The sequence below is a fragment of the Fusarium odoratissimum genome, assembly GCF_000260195.1.
Source record: "Fusarium odoratissimum NRRL 54006 unplaced genomic scaffold supercont1.7, whole genome shotgun sequence".
Classification (NCBI taxonomy): domain Eukaryota; kingdom Fungi; phylum Ascomycota; class Sordariomycetes; order Hypocreales; family Nectriaceae; genus Fusarium; species Fusarium odoratissimum.
In genome coordinates this window covers 1,034,425-1,051,053 of record NW_022158693.1, presented here as the reverse complement: position 1 = coordinate 1,051,053, position 16,629 = coordinate 1,034,425, and the positions used below count along the sequence as shown (strand labels likewise).

The following is a 16,629-nucleotide window of genomic DNA, read 5'->3' as shown; positions in this document are numbered from 1 at the left end:
AGCATTGCCTTATCATCCCGACCCCGCGACTTTTTGATATTTTGTGTGAAAAGGGTAGCGAAGACGAGCACCTTCTGTCATAACGGTCCGTCCCTTGGGACATTGATGGCGGCCGCTCCCAAAATCCCAACCCCAGCTTTACTTAGCGCCACTAAAGAGAGGAACCCGAACCCGTTCTTGAGTGGCTAAGTGGAGAAACGAAACCTGCTGGAGCCATTCAATCACAGTGGAGGAAGATGAAGCAGAATTGCTAGCTGGGGTTTCTATCTGACAAGAATTGAGAAGGAAACGTCATAGCAACGTTGATAGACTGAAGATATCGATGGAATTGCGCATGTTCATCAATTGGTCGCCAAGACGAACTAGACATGTTCTGGGTACCTGAGTATAAGGATGCCGTAGTACGGATATTCGTTCAAGGCTATTCTGTGGCCTGGGTTACTTGCATAGGATATGTTCACCTGGCTTTCCAACCTGAGCTCGTCAACCAACAGCCAACCAACTCTCCAACCAGAGATTCCCGGGAGCCTTCTTTTTCATCACCCCATTCCTGCAATTGCGTGAAACATGAACCAACGACAAATAAAACAGTTCCAGCATCTCATATCCAAGAGTAAAGCGCACAGCATGAACGCCCACCCAAAGTTGACTGCACCAAGAGAGGTTTGTTTCCAACCTAATCATACAAGTGCATCCATTACTCGCTCTCAAGCACTTTCTTAAAACTCCGTAAACATGTGACCGTATCTGCGAAGGGTTAGCTTGGCTAATTAATGGACATTGCAAATGATCACTCACTCATCTGGTGCCGTAACCACCCCGTACTTCTCGGGATCCTCAGGGTAACGATCGAATTGACTCGCGTCTCCGGCACCCGCCTTGACTGGTGGCGTGTAAGGTGCGTCAATGTCCTTCCTGGCTAATCGATCCCAGGTGACTTCAGCGAACCAAGGATGGGTCTTCACGTCATCTGGGCCTCCATAGAGGTTACCTAATCGCTTTGTGAGGTCGGCTGTGATGAGACGCTCAAGAAGATTTTGAGCGTCCGCGTTGACGTATGCCGGATATTTAACTTTGCCCTTGAGAATGTTTTCGTATATCTTCATGGGAGATCCGCTATCCCAGAAGGGGGTGTAACCGCAAAGCATTTCGTATATCAGAATACCCAAGGACCACCTGGTACGCCAACATGTTAGTCCATTTCTGTTCCATCGCCAGTTGCAAGAACTCACCAATCCACGGATTTGTTGTAGCCTTTGTTAGAGACCACTTCAGGAGCTAGGTAATCCGGTGTACCACACAGAGTCCATGTCTTGTCAGGCACGCGCTTCGCGAAACCGAAATCTGTGATCTTAAGATGGCCATGTCGATCGAGTAGCAAATTTTCTGGCTTGAGATCACGGTATATAATGTTCTTTGAATGGAGGTATTCCAAAGCTAAAGTGACCTCCGCGGCGTAGAATTTGGCAACGGGGTTAGGGAAACGCTGCAATGTGTTAGTCAGGTCAATTGAGTTTTTGGCGAGTATCATAAAAAACTTACTCCCGACTTCCTCAGAAGTGAAAACAGCTCTCCACCTTCAACGAAATCCATCACCATGTAGAGGTTCTTCGGGTCCTGGAACGTGCCCCAGAGGGTAATAAGGAAAGGGTGCTTGACGTCAGCTAGCATGCGACGTTCGTCATTGGTATGTTCGACTTGCTTCATTTTGACCACCTGGGCCTTCTTGAGCACCTTGACCGCATAGAAACGCTGGTTGTGCTTCGATTGGACTAAATGTACTCGGCCGAAGCTACCAGTTCCAAGCGTCCTCAAGATATCGAAGTCACCCAACGAGTATTTTCCCTTTGTTACGCGCATGACTGAACCAGTGCTAGCGTTCTGTTGGTGGTGCGGCTGGTGTTGGTACTGCTGGTGCTGTTGCGCTTGATTCTGGCTCTGGTTCTGCTGTTGTTGGAACTGCTGAGATGGCTGCTGGTGTTGTTGCTGCGCCTGCGACTGTTGCTGTTGCGGAGGCATACTGGGCTGTGGCAGAGCCTGTTGCTGCTGCTGTTGTAGGGCTGCGGGATCGGTTCCGGGACTGACGGTCTGCGGTCGATGGCTATCTATCGTGGCGGCTAGGTACTGCGGGTTGGTCTGGCCGTTGTTGTAGGAATTACCCTGGGCATTGTGCTGCTGCTGTTGCTGGGGCGGGTTGATGAGGTTGTTGATGCTAGGTAGGTTCTGATGATCGTGATTCATAGGACTGCCCGCACCGTATGAGGGTTGATGGAGGTTAATTGCGCTCATATCTTCTTGTTGCTGTCCGTCGGTAGCTCCTGTCGTCTGCTCATTCGGCGCAGAGGATTGATTCGATTGAGACACGGCACCTTCCTGAATCCGGTCGGGCTGCTGCTGTTGTTGCTGGTTCTGGCCGTTGGTTGGTTGAGCACTTGGGGCTGAGGTGGATTGCCTGCTTGTTCGAGGCAGGTGAAAAGCTTTAGAGATGGACTTGGACCTGGAAGTGGTAGGAGTAACTGGACTAGTTGGACTTGAGGCAGAAGGGTCAGAGTTGCCCTCTCTGGTCCGCTTTTTCTTGAGAAACCCCAGTGAAGGCATAGGGTAGTAATAGTGTGACGACAGGAAGAGAGGGGGAGAGAATTGCAAGAGAAGCGGGGAGGGGATGAGATAGGTAGGTAGGTAGTGTGTAGGAGTGGTGGTGGTTGCGGTAGAATGGACCCAAAGATGAGGAAACACTCTCTGCAGATCGATCGAACGGAACGGAACAGGTCAGTTTACCCAGCCCAGCTTCTCAGCTTGGTTTGTGGTGGGCTTGTGGTGGATGTGGATGGATCCAATTGTGGGATATCCGGTTGAATTATGCCTTACTGAGAGCTCTCCGATTGATTGACAACGGGACGGCAGATACAGAGAGATAATAGAGAGGGACAGATGGATGAGACAGCAAAGTTGGAAGGATTGGAGCACGTTTGCTTCTCCTGGACCAGCAGGAGGTCAGTGAGCTCGCCTGGTGCAACCTACTAGCCCGAGCTAACCTTGCAATTGCAGCTCTTTCAAGTTCAGGTACAGCAACGTAATAGTGGGGAGAGGCTGGAGACTGACGTGCTGGTCTGGTCTGGTCTGGTCTGTTCAAGACCGGCCTGTCTTTCTGTGGGGGAGCTCTCTTTCAGCTCGCTCAGATGTTAGACAAACAACGGTATCCAGAGCTATAGGCTTAACAAGCATGCATGGATAGGACAGGGAGAATAAAGACAATGCTCGGTGGTGAGAACCTGGGCTTTGTTTATTTTTTCTTTTTGGTTTCGTAAGTGAACAAAGGATTTGGACTCTTGGCGCATTCCACCCGAGGCCGGCAATTGGATGGCTGATACTATTCCTTGGCTCTCTCTGGTGGCTGGCAAAGGTGGAGGGATAGGATACGAATAGCCAAAGATCCCTCGTTTGAGAATTTCCGTACGTTGGACGATGCTTTTGGTTTTGGTTTTGGTTTTTCACCGTTTAAACAGCCAAGCCAAAACTGAGCCCGTCTAATTGTGAGTGATCAAAATCTTCGCACAAGACGATGGGGATATGAATGATTGTGAAGGCAGGGCAAGCCAGGACAAGGTACCTTAAGCAAGCTAGTAACAGTACAAGGTTTAAGCAGGCTGGTGATGATGTAGTAGTTGGAGCTTCGCCCACAACGAAAGTTGCCCCTCTTTTATGATCGGATCAACGATTGCACACAAGGGGGAGCTGATACTGATAGGCACAGATGATGTCGCGAGTTGTTGTTGCTGCGGGTTTCTTCGCTCTTGTGAGCTCGCTTGCGGTGCTTTGTGTCCGTTCGTGTCCAGAACGAGGCGCCAGCTTGTCAAGACGAGATCTCTTTAGCGGCAATTGGTTGGCTGATCTGCAAGTCTAGCATATAGTAGCTCGTAGCATCCGTGAGTATAGCGAGAATGACACGGGTTGGGTCAGAGCATAAAGAGCAATGCAATGATGTCGATGGTTTTAGTAGAGACTTGGGTAAAAGTGGAAATACCGAGGGCAAAGAGCAGCGAGTACTCGGCGAGACGTATGATAGAGTGCAAAAAGACCGGATAGTACACGAGTGACGACAATTGAGTCAGGCAATAAGGTAGGATTGATTGATGTTGACGATGACGATGATGGAGATGCACATGAAATATGTAGAAGATCAAATCCAAATGAGTAGATCCAAACAAGGTGAGCTGGGTGAGGAAAAGTCGAGGCAGCTGAGAGGGTTGGCGCCCTGTATGAGAGGGATCTCACTAGATCGGATTGGAATGGAAGGGAGAGAGATTCTCGATTGCTCAGCAAAGACAAAAGACACAAGTAGGATCTGATCGGTTATTGGGTGTTTCAAAAGCTGACATCAGAAGCTACAGCGAAAAGAAAAACAACACAGCACAATGGAGTACGGCAAAGAGCCGATGAAACTACTATCTTGACATTGGACGAGATTCGGCGCTTGGCGTCGCTAGTTATAGAGTGAAAGTGGGCTATCGCGAGCCAAAGGCGGGGTGGATGATCTGTGAGCCGACGGGAGCTTCCTGTGTTAGAAGTTACTAGGTTAAGTACCTAAATCTAGAGAGGAGAGAGGGCTTTTGTATGAGTGGATGATCAACTAGACCAACACCGACTTTGAGATCAGTCATAACTCAATCAAGCTCCCGGCTCAGGATTAGTGCGCCCGCTGGAACGTGTAGTGATTAGATGAGATGAATTTCTCGTGTACCTGAATGCAGTGGAATGTCGTATCTCCTTTGTGCTCAGTTTGATCACTAATAATTCGGGGATTTGGAGTCTAGGTTATCTGAACATCCATACATTAATCTGGTGTTGCACTGTGCCTTGCACGAAATCAAAGTCCGAATTGCAGCTCTATCTATTGTCTGAGGCTTGCCTTTATTCTACTTGTACCAAAAGAGGCTGTGTGTGTCCTTTCTGTCAACTCAAGTTACTATCATACCTCCTATTTCATACAGGCTAGGTTGACTTTCAGCATTTATAAATTAGTACTCAAACCGTCATGAGTACATAGTAAAGACAAATCGTTTCATTACTAGGCGTTAGCTCAACATCTCTCGCCTATCCCAATGGTTCAGATATACCCAAATCTGATCAATTATTTCCGACAGGGCACAGCGAGTTCACCAAGTCATGTCTATGACGATCCCTGCCTCTGTGTGCAACCTGTCTCAAAGGAAAATTAGTTACCCTGAAGTTCGCCGTTTTCAGGAACCATCGATGATTCTCCGCCAAGCTAATTTGAATTTACCTATTAATTGATCATTGATTGTGGATGTATAGTATTTATTTATTTATTTCACCAAAAAAAAAAGCCAAAAGCTCGATCGACTTGTCCATATTGGTCTACAGACGATGCGTTTGTCCCTAGTTAACGATACCAATGGCAGTATTTCTCAATACAAGGCTTCCCTTCTACTAACAACTCTACCTCACAAAGTCAATTTCTAAATGCAGGTTCTGAAAGCAGGAACATTCGAACCAGGAACCAGTAGTCATAACACAACAAAATAATAGATTGTTTTTTCGTATCAAAGGTATGTCACAATGCTCACCGACTTGTACCCTTCTCGTCGCCTCTCCCTTACTCAAAACACAGATACAAAAGATTCAAGGAAAGCTGAATGATGCTGTCTAAGCGGAGACTTTTTGTCTCACCAATCTGTTCCCGTCCCTTCATTTCAGGCGCTGGCCCCATTCGTCTTCGGCTATCCAGTCTAGAACCTGTGCGATTTGGCCTTGGCTCGGTAGGCAGTGTAGCCAACATAAGCACCGCCAGCAACAATAATGAACAGGATGATTTTGGTAAAGAACCATGTCCAGCTACCGCCCTGCTTGTTTCCGTTGGCGGTCTTACCGGTGCCCTTGCGTCCCTTGTTCTTAGTGCCAGATGACTTGCCAGTGTTGCTGGTGCCAGGCTGAGTATAAAGGTTCTTGGCCGCCACGGAGATGATATCGTGGTTGTCGCTGAGCTCACCAGTCTCAGCAGTGAAACCAACATAGGCAATGTTAGGAATGGCCGGGGGCTCCTCGAGGTCGAAGCATGTCTGCCACTCATCCTCAACCTTGTACTGGAGCTCCAGCTTGAGTTGTTTGTCCTGGAAGTAGGTGAGGCGCATCTTGGTAGGGACACTCGCATGTCGAATACCACGCGCAGAGCAGCCAGCGAGCTCGGTGTGTTTTCCATCGTTGGATTTGTCGTATGAGGTCTTGCCGTCGCCATACATGGCCATGACATAGGGAAAGACAACGCCGGGACGGTTGTTCTTGTAAGTATCGATGAAGACTCCGAGGCCTTCGAAGTTATCAGGCCCTCCAAAGACAGTACCCTGTTGCGCACGCTGGCGGGTAATCCACATAGCAAAACCGTCTCCATAGAGCTGGTTCTTGCCCGAGATCTTGAATTCAACCTCGACCTGCCAGTTTGTCGCAGTGAGGGGAACTCGTGAGTACATCCACCCTGACTGCGATGGACGATCCGAAGTAAGTCGGATGTACCTATAACAAGTCAACCCATATCCGAAGTATGTCGTTGTCAGCGAATTGAGGATGCATACGAATCGGTTCGAATAATGGTATCTCCGCCAAAGTCGTACCAGCGGCTTTGCATGTCCGAGTCAAGGTAGGGCTGTTCGAGTAAAAGAGTTAATTGATCTGTCGATCTGTGAACGTCTGCTCGCGTGCGCCGCAACTAACCTGGGTCAAGGAATGTGTCCTGAGCTAGAGAGTGAAGAACGTTAGCAAAGAAGCTCAAGACGATCAGCCAGAAGAAGGCAGGGGCGCATACCGAAATACTCCTGATGTTATCATCAAGATCATCAGCGCGGGCAGTCCATGCGAGCGCACCAAGGAGCGCCGCTGATAGTGAGGGCAACCGCATGATGAAGCTATATTATGGTGGTGTCTCTTCCCTGCTCTCTTCTCTCGCACAGGGCCAATTAGAGCTGGCTCGATATGGGCGCAAAACGCTCTAGGATGCGGCAACAAAGTCGTGAGGTTTGGTGCTGGAACAGGAAGAAATTGACCACAGTGGTCGTTGTCAAAGTCGTTGTGACGTTGCGGATAAATGTAGGGGGTTGTTAATCGGGACAGGAGCTAGCACAAGTGTCCTCTTCCTCTGGACTCTGCCTGTGGCCGAAACGATTTTAGGTGAGTGCTCCCCACTGCAGGTACTTTCCCACTCTGGACGCTGGAACCCCTGCCACTTGACCCTTGATGAAACTTTAAAGCCACATAATAGCCACATTTTCTTTCACATGCATATACAGAGTATTTATTTCACGATCTCAGCTCCTAGGAACCATTTGCTTACATGCTAATGACTATGTCTATACCCTATCGACATGAGAAACTTATTCATTCACGAGAGTCAGAAGCAAATCAGAGTTCATACACGAGCTTGTAACCAGAAATCTTGCCATCCCGATATTCCTGAAACCCTTGCACAACAGCGTCCAGCCCACCAGGGATAACTTTTGGTTTGTTAGGCTTGATCTTGCCCTCCTCAATCCACACAGGGAGTTTCTCATTGAATTCGGCACAGAGCTTGTGATCGTCTTCGCTTGCCTATAACGCTATCAGTTACGGCCATCAGTATAATCGAAGCACTTACAGGAAATTGAGCCTTCTTGTACTGGATAACTCTGTTGAAAGCGGTCCAGACAAGCACGGGTGTGACTTTGGTCTGCTTCGTCACATTTTCAGTGAGGCTCATATCAGGCCTGACAGTAGTGAGGGTGCCGCCAGTCTTATCAATGGCTTGGGATGCAGTTGTGGAAGACATTTCGTTGCCAATGGTGTCGAACACATATCGCAAACCAGGTGCGGTATCCTTGATCGATTTCACCACATCAGAATCGTTATAATCGAATACGTGGGATGCTCCAAGTGACCTGACAAGGTCGAAACTGTGAGGACTGCAAGTTGTGACAATCTTGAACCCAAAGATTGCTGCAATCTGAATGGCGTATTGCCCAACGCTCGCTGATTCATGTCAACACTCCGTTCGAAGCATTAGCAGTTGGATTACTTACAGCTTCCGCCCCAAATCAACACAACAGTGTCCGATTGGGTGCGGTCAATATTGAGACTATCTTTCGAAAAGAAGGCAAGCTAAGCCGTCAAAGACGCTAGCGGTACAGTGGCAGCCTCTCGGAGTGAAACATTCTTAGGCACTCGGAAGCAGATACTTTCATGGGCCTTCGTGTATTCACTAAATGCTCCTATACCTTTGACTTCGCCTAATCATATCATATCAGCCGTGGTATGTAGGCATAGAGACGTTGAGCTTACCACCCCAGAGAAGGCCAGCAATCGTATCGCCCTCTGCAGTTTTAGAGACTTCTTTACCAAGACGCTCGACTTTGCCTGCAAAGTCACAACCAAGCACAGTGCCGTTGCCGAAAAGGTTTAGGTCAAAAGCCTGGACTGCAAACCGTCAGTACAAGGATTTCATAATGGTTAAGAAAGACTGACCACCCGTTGGGTTCTGTGCTACAGTTGCAACCTTGACCAGGGCTTCGTGAGGTTCAAGCATTGGCGGCGAGATTTGTTTTTTTGATGAGCTCAGGCTTGGAACCATTCTCTGGCACCTCCACCACCAAGGCATTCATTGTGCTAAGAACCATTCTGTCGATTCGGGTAAGCTGTTCTGGGATTGAATATGAAATCATGTAAGTTTATCCCAATTTAGTTGAAATTGGTCTTATATTATATTCTGGTCCGAATGTATGACGGCACTCTCACTAATGCATATATACTGTAATGGTAACATCATTGGTGTACATCCACAGTGCATTACATGTTACGTCTGAGTATGCTTGTTCAACATGTGAGTGTGAACAACATAGAAACTAGTTAGGAATATCAGCAATATAATATCAATTCAAAACGATGCCCGTATGTGCACATAATGAACCCAAAACCAATATCATCATGACTCGGAAAGAGGTCACGTCCAAGCTGCTGGGTTTGAATTGAATCGAGCTGCTGAGTCATGTCTAACCTACCCCGGACCGTTGATTTTTCCAGCCCGCTATCTTTTTGCGACAGACAGGCGCCCAAGCTTTGCTTTTATGACCGACAACGTCACGACTCTAAACCAAACAATCACAAACATGGATTCCACACAAGTCAAGGCTGCTGTCATCAAGCAGGTCCAACAGGAGGCCAACCTGGTTAACGCCCGCACTCTCATTGAGGTCCGCCCATTTCACAATTCCTACCTTCTTCTCAAGACTAACAATGGCCCATGACAGAAACTCCAAGAGACCTGCTTTGAGAAGTGCGTCCCCAAGCCCGGAACTTCTCTATCGAGCGGCGAGACGACTTGCATGACCAGCTGCATGGAGAAGTACATGGCCGCTTGGAACATGGTCAACGCAGCGTACATTGCCCGATTAAGGCAAGAGTCTGCTAGCTTGCAGAATTGAAGAAGCGAAGATTCTCAAAATCAAAAACCAACGGCTTGCGACAATTTTTATGAAAGCGCAAGATTGTAACATATTGTGACAACACGGGTCGGATGACACCCACGAGGAGATATTATCATGTACGAAGAACCGATTAAGGATAGAACAGGGCAATAGACGAACCGGAGGAGACATGACTGGGATGTTATGTCAAAAGCCATGCCATGTCGTTGTATACAATCTTCTTCAGTTCCCGAGTTTGGGTATCTAAGCTCCCCCAGCGGTCTTCTTCGCTTCTTCGGCCGCTCGTTTTCGAGCCAGGTATCGTTCCTTCGCACTTGAGATCTCGCCTTCTGTCTTCCGGCTCTTCGATGCTCGCTCAACTTCCTCCTTTTGTGCCGCTTCTTCATCCCGTGATCGCTTCATTGACTGCTCGAGCTGCTCCTCGATCATGCGTGACTGTCGTTCTCGTTGAGCTTGCTTTCTTCCAAACTGCTGATTTGCGACATCCTTCCGCGGCCGCTCGGCTTGTCGTTCCGCTTCGCGTTGGACTGATTCTTTCTTCTTTGCGCCAACGTTTAAGCCACCCCTGAGAAGCTGGCGCTTGTCGACCACTTGACCGTCTTCGTTGATGGCAACTGCGGCGCCCTTCTCGTTGAGCTCCTTGGCGATATCGGCCTCTGTCTTCTCCTTCTCTTGCTTGTCGTCATCTGCATTTTCCTCCTCGGGTGCGCCGTGCTTAGCCTTTTCCTCAGCCGCCCTGACAGCATCCGAATGCCTTTGCTCATCTTTATCGAGGAGTTTTCTGTAGAAGGCAGACATGCCACCACTCTTGTTCTTCTTTGCCTCTTCCTCTTCCCGTCTCCTCTCTTCCTCTTCAAGCCTCTTGTTCTCTTCCTGTTGTTTCCGATATGCTTCTGTGACAAACTTTTCCTTATCGGCAAATTCCTCCCCTTCGGCCTCTCGCTCCCTGGCAATTTTCTTCTCTTCTGCAATCAGTGCGTCGCGCTTCCGTACGTCGGCTGCCTGCAGGATGTCTTTCATATATTTTGGTCGTTTTTCCTGATCCTCCTTCGTAGCCTGTTTCTTTGGTTTGAGAGAATCGTAAACAGAATCGTACTCGTAGACGCTAGCATCGACTTCCGCGGCCGACTCGGCGTTTCTTCGTGATGTCAGAGAGCTAGAGAGATCCCCAAACATTATGTTTGGCTGACCCTTGGATTTGAGCTTCGGGGGTTGAGTCGGAGGGCCACCCTTCGGTTTGCCTAACTTGGTGATGTTGGCTTTTGCCTCTTGAGCGCGACCAAGGGCATCGAACTCTCCAATCTCTTCAGCTTTGCCCTCCCCGACTGCGCCTTCGTTGTCCGAATCATCATCGTCACCAAACATCGGCCTTCGCTTTGGTGGAGGGGGCTTCGACGCGCCTGGCTTCTTGCTAAGGTTGAGGCCGAAGGCCAATGGTTTGCTCATGTTGGGTGCTCTTATAGATCGCTGTAATATGACTTGCGCCAAGTATAGGTTGAACACGTATAGATGTTACGCGACGTTGGAAATGGTGGACCTGGTAAGTTGAAAGATTAAAGTTAAAGAGTCTTGACTTGGGATTGCTACAAAGGTGAAAAGCTCAGCGGAGACACCTGAGATTCAAGGTCACATTTGATTGGGACAATATGGAAATATAGAAACCTGAGTAGGGCTGGTGGTAAGAGAAAACTTTCAAGTTGAGCAGTCAAAATATAATTCATTGTTTTCCTCTATATATTTCTGCTTATGATAACGTCTTTTTGAGTCGCGTGGATATGATCGATATGCAACCACCCATTTTACAGTGGCGACTGTACAGGCCACTAGCGTCCTCATGACGTGATTGGACAACTATGACCTTCGTGGGAGGATAGGTGTGCAACCTTCAAAGGTACTGTAGAACCCTTAGATACGAATCTATTTCTTAAACCTCTGAAAAACTGATCTTCAATACTCGCGATATCATGGAGTCTTGCTCGACGTGTGCAACCATCCTCTCATCAACGCCAGCGTACACGAAAGAGAAACTATCTCTTCCGCAAGACCGTCGAGTCGCGTGCTGTGCTAGAATCATCTGTGGCAAATGTATTCATGTTCGTCATCTATCTAAACAATCATTTTCTATTCAGGCTGAAACTGATACTCTTGCTTGGTAGAAGAACGAGCGATTTGCCGACTATTGTCCATATTGTCAGGTTTCGACAGGACCGACTTCTCTGCCGCAAGGGTTGAGGGAACCGCCGGCTTATACATCGCTGCCATCGTCCAGTTCAAGGACTGCACATATCTCCGGCGCGCCGCCACCATACTCAGCAGCCTCACCTACGCCGAATGTCGACGATGAGAAGGCAGCGTTGGCGCAAGATGTTATAAAAGAAGATGCTCCGGATATCCTGCATTTCCTTGACCATCGCCATGACAGCGTCAGCTCCTTATCTCTTCGGTACGGCGTGCCCACTCATGCTCTGCGGCGAAGTAATAACATCACGAGCGACCACTTGATTCTCGGAAGACGAACAGTGTTGATTCCTGGCGAGTATTACAAGGGCGGAGTTAGTCTCTCACCACGGCCCGTCGAGGGCGAAGATGAGGAGCTGAGGAAGGGCAAGATTCGCCGCTTCATGACATCCTGCAAAGTCTCCGACTATGACATCGCTGTGCTGTACTTGGAACAATCTAGCTATGATCTTGAGAACGCTGTTACAGCATATTTGGACGATGAAAAATGGGAGCAAGACAATCCAGCCTCTGGCAAAAGTAAGAAGGCCGACAAATATAAGAACCGTGGCCCGTTTTGGAGAGGACTCTGATCGAGCTTTGGATTGATTATTAGATTCATGGTTCGTACCGCGTCGCGGTTCTAAACACACGCTTCGGTTCGTTGATTACCTGTTTTCTTCCAAGACAGGGACTTTTAGCCCTGTACGTTAACGCCGCCAACAACCCAAACACTTCAAGTTTTGTACAATGGCTTCATAGGATATACTAAAGATACCACTTTTCCTTCATCAGAATGCAGACCGTGTACGAATATCCTGAACTTTGGTTAGCACATTGTGAGAATATAAACGTCGCGCCAAGGAGAACTTACAGAAATCTTCCGCTCGATCTCTCGGACCGATCGGTCCAATTCGCCGGCAATCATAAGCTTCTTGTCGTTGGGCAAGAGGTTGTATCGCTCGCATAGATCGCCATCAATGACTCCCTTGACAGGAGCATAATAACCGCGATACATGAGATGATCTCGTCCGGCGAGCGGGGGGTCCTCGGTCCTTAGGTGTTGTTCGAGATTCTGGAAGAAGTCCGCATCTTCACGACTGATAAATGGTATGAAAACTCCGATAGTGCCCATGATACCACTCCATAGCAAAATTTCCTGCCCACCAACTACCAGACTCGTTTTGGTGATACTGGTTGGTATGTCCTGTGTGTAGAAATGGCACATCAGACTTACTCTGTGAGGTGTACCGTGAAGATATTCTCGCGCATTAATAAGATGCAAGCCCGTTTGCTCCTCGTCAGCCTCTTCACTGGCCTTTTCAGGGCAGCGGACAATGAACATATTTCCGAACTTGTCACCGCCGGCCACCGACTCGTAATCTACCATGGTCGTGCATGTGGTCCACCTTGCGATGGTATCATCGACAAAGGGAATGAGTTTGTTCGACGCAGGCTTGTATACCACGTAGGTTACGCCCTGCTGAACATCACCAACAATAATTCGACTGCCCTGGGTGTTCAGCGACACGATCTGCTGCGCTGCTACTTCAGCCTGAGATTTGCGGAGCATCTGTCTCATGCCAAGATCATATATACGCAACTGTGTACCAACTGCAACAGCTACTCTTCCTTGAAAAGCCAAAAGAGCTAGAGGTGGTTCTTCAATCTTGGTTTTGTGAATGAATTCAAGTTCTCGCCCCCCATCTTGAAATCGGTAAATGTGTAGATATCCTTCGCTGTAGCTGCGAGGATTGACCACCATGTCTTTGCCGGTACCAACTACCAAAAAGCTCTCGTTATCTTGGCTTGAAAAAGACACGATGGCTGCACTGACGGCTGCTTCATTGTTCTCCAGATCAATCGTTTGCACAACCTGTCCTTCCTCGGACAGTGGATCTATCACATTAATGCAAGATGCCCATCGACGTGTACCTTTGGGATAGCCAAAATCTTCAGGTGGGAGCACTCTAGAATCACCGTTGACGATTTTGGGGTCTGCCAAAAGTTGTGCACGTAACTCAGGTGGTAAAGTGTTGTTGTCTGCCTCGATAGTGTAGAAGAGAGGCTGATCAGGATGCTTTACAAGTTTCTTCGGGGTATAAGTCAAAGGAATTGATTTCTGGATGAGTGTATCGCCAAGCCGATCGATATTAAAAATTCTGCCAGCGTTAGCGCACGCCTCGCTTTATGATGCCATAGGAACATTGTAGGAATGTGTTGCTTCAGTAGGAACAATTGGAAAAAAATGCGTAATAGGCCTCATTGCTTAAAGCATAGGATCCCGTTTTCTCATCATATGCAACCGAATATCAGGAGTAAGAAAAAGGAATAACGACGTACCGTAATGATTGACCTTGGATACCAACAATGCCTTCTTCGCACTGCTCACTACTGAAGTTCCAACCCCACTCAAGGTCGACGTAGTTTAAGGGCGTCACTACAAAACCTTTTGTGATCGGGTCTGCGTAACCAAGCCAAGGCCTGGAGCTTAGACCAAGCACGCATGTCTTGCCTTGAACTGTGACCTGGAAAAGTCGGACTTCCTTGGGACCGAGGAACTTTTGGCGCGTGTCTGTCAACTCACCAGTGACTTCGTCAAGAACTGTCCTGAGATAGACACCGGAGTGTAAACCGATGTGGAGATAGAGGGTAGAACCGCCCGACGAGGAGTCATCCATTGCGATGATTGCTAGCGATGTTGGAGCAGCCGTAAGAGCCTGAACTGACTTGTTTTCCAAAGTCGACTCTGGATCCAGGCTTAGAATGCGGACAGTGCAATCGTCACAACCGACGGCTAAGAATGAACTTCTTAATCGTCCCTCGGGGACGTCACCCAGGCTTAGGCAAGTAACGGTACCAAACATCTCCTTCTTTTCATCATACTCAGCCAGTGAGCCGTCCGCATCCATCTCGAAGTAGACGATCTCACCAGAGCTGAGAGCGACAGCGACCTGATGAGCATTGGCTGTAGCAGCAACAATGGAGCGATGTTGCGGGGCGGCCCATTCATTGACATGACCATTACGCACATGTCGAATGCCCTTGGGATGAACCTGGATCAGCCCATCATCACCAAGGAGCTGGGCCGCCAGCGTTGGAACACTTGTGAGAAAACCGGAGTCACTGACTTCCTCAACAGTCTCGCCAATACTGAGGACTAGCGTACCGTTGGTAAATGATAGTACAATGTAAGCATCATACTGTTCTGAGCGATTCAGCTTCAGCGTCCAAACAGCAGAAGGAATTCCAGGCAGTTCAGAGGCAACAATCTCGTTGACTTCCAAACCATGCTTGAGCATCCTGAAGCTACTTCGGGGGCCGTTACCACAAATGGTATAGATTTGAGGTGCATCTTCTCCAGTGAGGTTTGCGACCTTGCAATCTAGGAGGGGATTCATGGCAGGGATGCTCTCGACCAGGGCCAAGTTTTCAGTTGGCCGAGGGTGGAAGTAAACCGGTTCGTAAGAAGCCCTGGGATCCGCGGGGAAGTCATCACTGTAGAACTCTAGTTCCTCATCGTCATCACCGAGCTTTTCAAATTGGTAGAATGAGTAGTTACCAAACTGAGAAGCAACGTAGAGGAAACCGCTCTTCAAAATGCAGAGACTTGAGGCGACCGGAACGGTGTCAAAATACTTGATCTTGAGTCTTTTGACTTCTCCAGTGGGGTTGCCTTCCTCATCCTCAATCATATCGATCGAGAGTTTGAAGAGATCACCGTCGTCTGTTTGCAGGAGGAAGAAAAACGCGCCTGCACTGCCTTTCAGCTTGTGCATGATACCAGACACGATCGTGCGCTTGCGGTTTGGATCTTCAGTGGCGCCGCGTCGACGAGGGATGGCAACACGGAACGCTTCCTGATTTGAGTGTCGATATGTGATATTTTCCTCACCGCACACGAGCACACCACTAGGCCCATCATTTCCACCAGGGACCTGGAACAGAATTGAGGCTGTTGGGTCAACAGGGTCTGACCACTTGCGCACAACGTGATTGAGTCCCAAATCAAGCTCGTAATAAACCAATTGAGTGTCCAACTCTTCCATTGCTTGGCCGGTCGAGTCTTGGTCAATCTCGGAGTAGTCAATCTCGAGAGCGGCAAACACTGGATTCGAGTAGCCGACATCAAGCGCAACCATGGAGATGACCAGGACGCCAGGTTTGTGGGCCTCAAGCGGTGACGAGATTGTGAGCTCAGCTTGTGAGTTACGGTTGAGAACGTAGACAAGTTTGTTCTTCTCAGTTGAGGCAATTAAGCATGCTCTGCCCTTAGGGTCGCAGGCTAGATACTCGCCAGGAATGACTCTCCGTACACCGGATTTGCCAAAAGTTTCGAGATGTAAACGGTGAAAGCGGTTCTGTGCAGGGAGGTACTCAATGATTGTGATACGACCAGAGTCGGACGCAATGATCAAGTAGTCTGGAAGATTTGTTAGCTTTGGGATTCTTGTAACAGGACATCAAGTACTCGGTAGCGCTGTGGTCGACGCGTCTGTGGCATCGCTTTCGAATATCACTAAGTGATTTTCCTGAGAGGGGTATTGGATTGACTTACCCTTATTGCTACCAGCTAACCGAAAAGCGGCGAGGGAACGGATGATGCCAAAGACATCATGTGATAGGAGGGTAATCACCTTTCCCTGGGATGGATCGGGTCGTAGTAGGGAGAGCTGCGAGCCAGCAGCAGTGATGATAAGCTGTTCTCTAGTGCCTGCGAACTGGCCCAGGACCGCTTGCGTGACGTTTGTCGGCGGCTGAACCGTCAGCGAGTACAAGAACATGTTCGACGTGGTCGCCATGTTTGCGGCTAGGCGCAGATGAGCCTGCGCGGCTTCAAAGACAAAGGCAGGTCAGATTGTGTCGCGTCGAAGCTGATGGTTGGAGCTTTTGAAACTCGAGCGAGCTTTGATGTCAAAAGTTTGGCGCGCTTCGGAGGAATTAT

At 48.6% G+C, this 16,629-nt stretch overlaps 7 protein-coding genes across 9 annotated transcripts; 2 read left to right on the top strand and 5 right to left on the bottom strand.

Moving 5' to 3' along the window:
* Positions 1 to 253: 253 nt before the first annotated feature.
* FOIG_05637 (AGC/PKA protein kinase) lies at positions 254 to 4,443 on the bottom strand. 2 transcript variants are annotated; one of them, XM_031204343.1, is made up of 4 exons: positions 1,543 to 4,443; positions 1,233 to 1,486; positions 799 to 1,176; positions 254 to 747 (listed from the first exon to the last, which is right to left on the bottom strand). In XM_031204343.1, the coding sequence occupies exons 1-4, from the start codon at positions 2,596 to 2,598 to the stop codon at positions 720 to 722; spliced, it is 1,716 nt and encodes a 571-aa protein (XP_031066172.1). In that variant the 5' UTR covers positions 2,599 to 4,443; the 3' UTR covers positions 254 to 719. The 2 variants fall into 2 exon arrangements, with proteins under 2 accessions (XP_031066172.1, XP_031066173.1); XM_031204344.1 differs by having other exon boundaries at positions 799 to 1,486.
* Positions 4,444 to 5,355: 912 nt separating this feature from the next.
* FOIG_05636 (lectin, mannose-binding 2) lies at positions 5,356 to 7,203 on the bottom strand. Its single transcript, XM_031204342.1, has 4 exons — positions 6,821 to 7,203; positions 6,730 to 6,753; positions 6,591 to 6,661; positions 5,356 to 6,531 (listed from the first exon to the last, which is right to left on the bottom strand). The coding sequence occupies exons 1-4, from the start codon at positions 6,911 to 6,913 to the stop codon at positions 5,751 to 5,753; spliced, it is 969 nt and encodes a 322-aa protein (XP_031066171.1). The 5' UTR covers positions 6,914 to 7,203; the 3' UTR covers positions 5,356 to 5,750.
* A 210-nt stretch (positions 7,204 to 7,413) lies between these two features.
* FOIG_05635 (uncharacterized protein) lies at positions 7,414 to 8,614 on the bottom strand (the record flags this gene model as incomplete). The annotated part of the gene is made up of 6 exons (XM_031204341.1): positions 7,414 to 7,599; positions 7,646 to 8,016; positions 8,067 to 8,145; positions 8,173 to 8,273; positions 8,326 to 8,460; positions 8,509 to 8,614. 6 exons carry the CDS (start codon positions 8,612 to 8,614, stop codon positions 7,414 to 7,416), a joined length of 978 nt encoding a protein of 325 aa, XP_031066170.1.
* Positions 8,615 to 9,081: 467 nt separating this feature from the next.
* On the top strand, positions 9,082 to 9,844 carry FOIG_05634 (uncharacterized protein). The gene is made up of 2 exons (XM_031204340.1): positions 9,082 to 9,233; positions 9,291 to 9,844. Exons 1-2 carry the CDS (start codon positions 9,108 to 9,110, stop codon positions 9,462 to 9,464), a joined length of 300 nt encoding a protein of 99 aa, XP_031066169.1. The 5' UTR covers positions 9,082 to 9,107; the 3' UTR covers positions 9,465 to 9,844.
* FOIG_05633 (uncharacterized protein) lies at positions 9,711 to 10,913 on the bottom strand (the record flags this gene model as incomplete). The annotated part of the gene is made up of 1 exon (XM_031204339.1): positions 9,711 to 10,913. The coding sequence occupies one exon, from the start codon at positions 10,911 to 10,913 to the stop codon at positions 9,711 to 9,713; it is 1,203 nt and encodes a 400-aa protein (XP_031066168.1).
* Positions 10,914 to 11,362: 449 nt separating this feature from the next.
* On the top strand, positions 11,363 to 12,546 carry FOIG_05632 (uncharacterized protein). Its single transcript, XM_031204338.1, has 2 exons — positions 11,363 to 11,560; positions 11,624 to 12,546. The coding sequence occupies exons 1-2, from the start codon at positions 11,432 to 11,434 to the stop codon at positions 12,275 to 12,277; spliced, it is 783 nt and encodes a 260-aa protein (XP_031066167.1). The 5' UTR covers positions 11,363 to 11,431; the 3' UTR covers positions 12,278 to 12,546.
* FOIG_05631 (pre-mRNA-splicing factor RSE1) lies at positions 11,742 to 16,558 on the bottom strand. 2 transcript variants are annotated; one of them, XM_031204336.1, is made up of 4 exons: positions 16,243 to 16,558; positions 14,028 to 16,107; positions 12,559 to 13,846; positions 11,742 to 12,502 (listed from the first exon to the last, which is right to left on the bottom strand). In XM_031204336.1, exons 1-4 carry the CDS (start codon positions 16,484 to 16,486, stop codon positions 12,476 to 12,478), a joined length of 3,639 nt encoding a protein of 1,212 aa, XP_031066165.1. In that variant the 5' UTR covers positions 16,487 to 16,558; the 3' UTR covers positions 11,742 to 12,475. The 2 variants fall into 2 exon arrangements, with proteins under 2 accessions (XP_031066165.1, XP_031066166.1); XM_031204337.1 differs by lacking the exon at positions 16,243 to 16,558 and having other exon boundaries at positions 14,028 to 16,194.
* Positions 16,559 to 16,629: the final 71 nt, after the last annotated feature.

Bases quoted from the DNA above. Each gene is read 5' to 3' on its own strand.
- FOIG_05637 (XM_031204343.1), bottom strand. From the start codon at position 2,598: ATGCCTTCACTGGGGTTTCTCAAGAAAAAGCGGACCAGAGAGGGCAAC. The intron at 1,177-1,232 runs GTGAGTTCTTGC...TTGGCGTACCAG, and splicing joins TACAACAAATCCGTGGATTG to GTGGTCCTTGGGTATTCTGA. The intron at 748-798 runs GTGAGTGATCAT...AACCCTTCGCAG, and splicing joins GTGGTTACGGCACCAGATGA to ATACGGTCACATGTTTACGG.
- FOIG_05636 (XM_031204342.1), bottom strand. From the start codon at position 6,913: ATGCGGTTGCCCTCACTATCAGCGGCGCTCCTTGGTGCGCTCGCATGG. The intron at 6,754-6,820 runs GTATGCGCCCCT...TTCACTCTCTAG, and splicing joins ATAACATCAGGAGTATTTCG to CTCAGGACACATTCCTTGAC. The intron at 6,662-6,729 runs GTTAGTTGCGGC...TTACTCGAACAG, and splicing joins GGACACATTCCTTGACCCAG to CCCTACCTTGACTCGGACAT.
- FOIG_05634 (XM_031204340.1), top strand. From the start codon at position 9,108: ATGACCGACAACGTCACGACTCTAAACCAAACAATCACAAACATGGAT. The intron at 9,234-9,290 runs GTCCGCCCATTT...GGCCCATGACAG, and splicing joins ACGCCCGCACTCTCATTGAG to AAACTCCAAGAGACCTGCTT.
- FOIG_05632 (XM_031204338.1), top strand. From the start codon at position 11,432: ATGGAGTCTTGCTCGACGTGTGCAACCATCCTCTCATCAACGCCAGCG. The intron at 11,561-11,623 runs GTTCGTCATCTA...CTTGCTTGGTAG, and splicing joins TCTGTGGCAAATGTATTCAT to AAGAACGAGCGATTTGCCGA.
- FOIG_05631 (XM_031204336.1), bottom strand. From the start codon at position 16,486: ATGGCGACCACGTCGAACATGTTCTTGTACTCGCTGACGGTTCAGCCG. The intron at 16,108-16,242 runs GTAAGTCAATCC...CAAATCTTCCAG, and splicing joins GTTAGCTGGTAGCAATAAGG to ACTACTTGATCATTGCGTCC. The intron at 13,847-14,027 runs GTACGTCGTTAT...TAACGCTGGCAG, and splicing joins ATCCAAGGTCAATCATTACG to AATTTTTAATATCGATCGGC.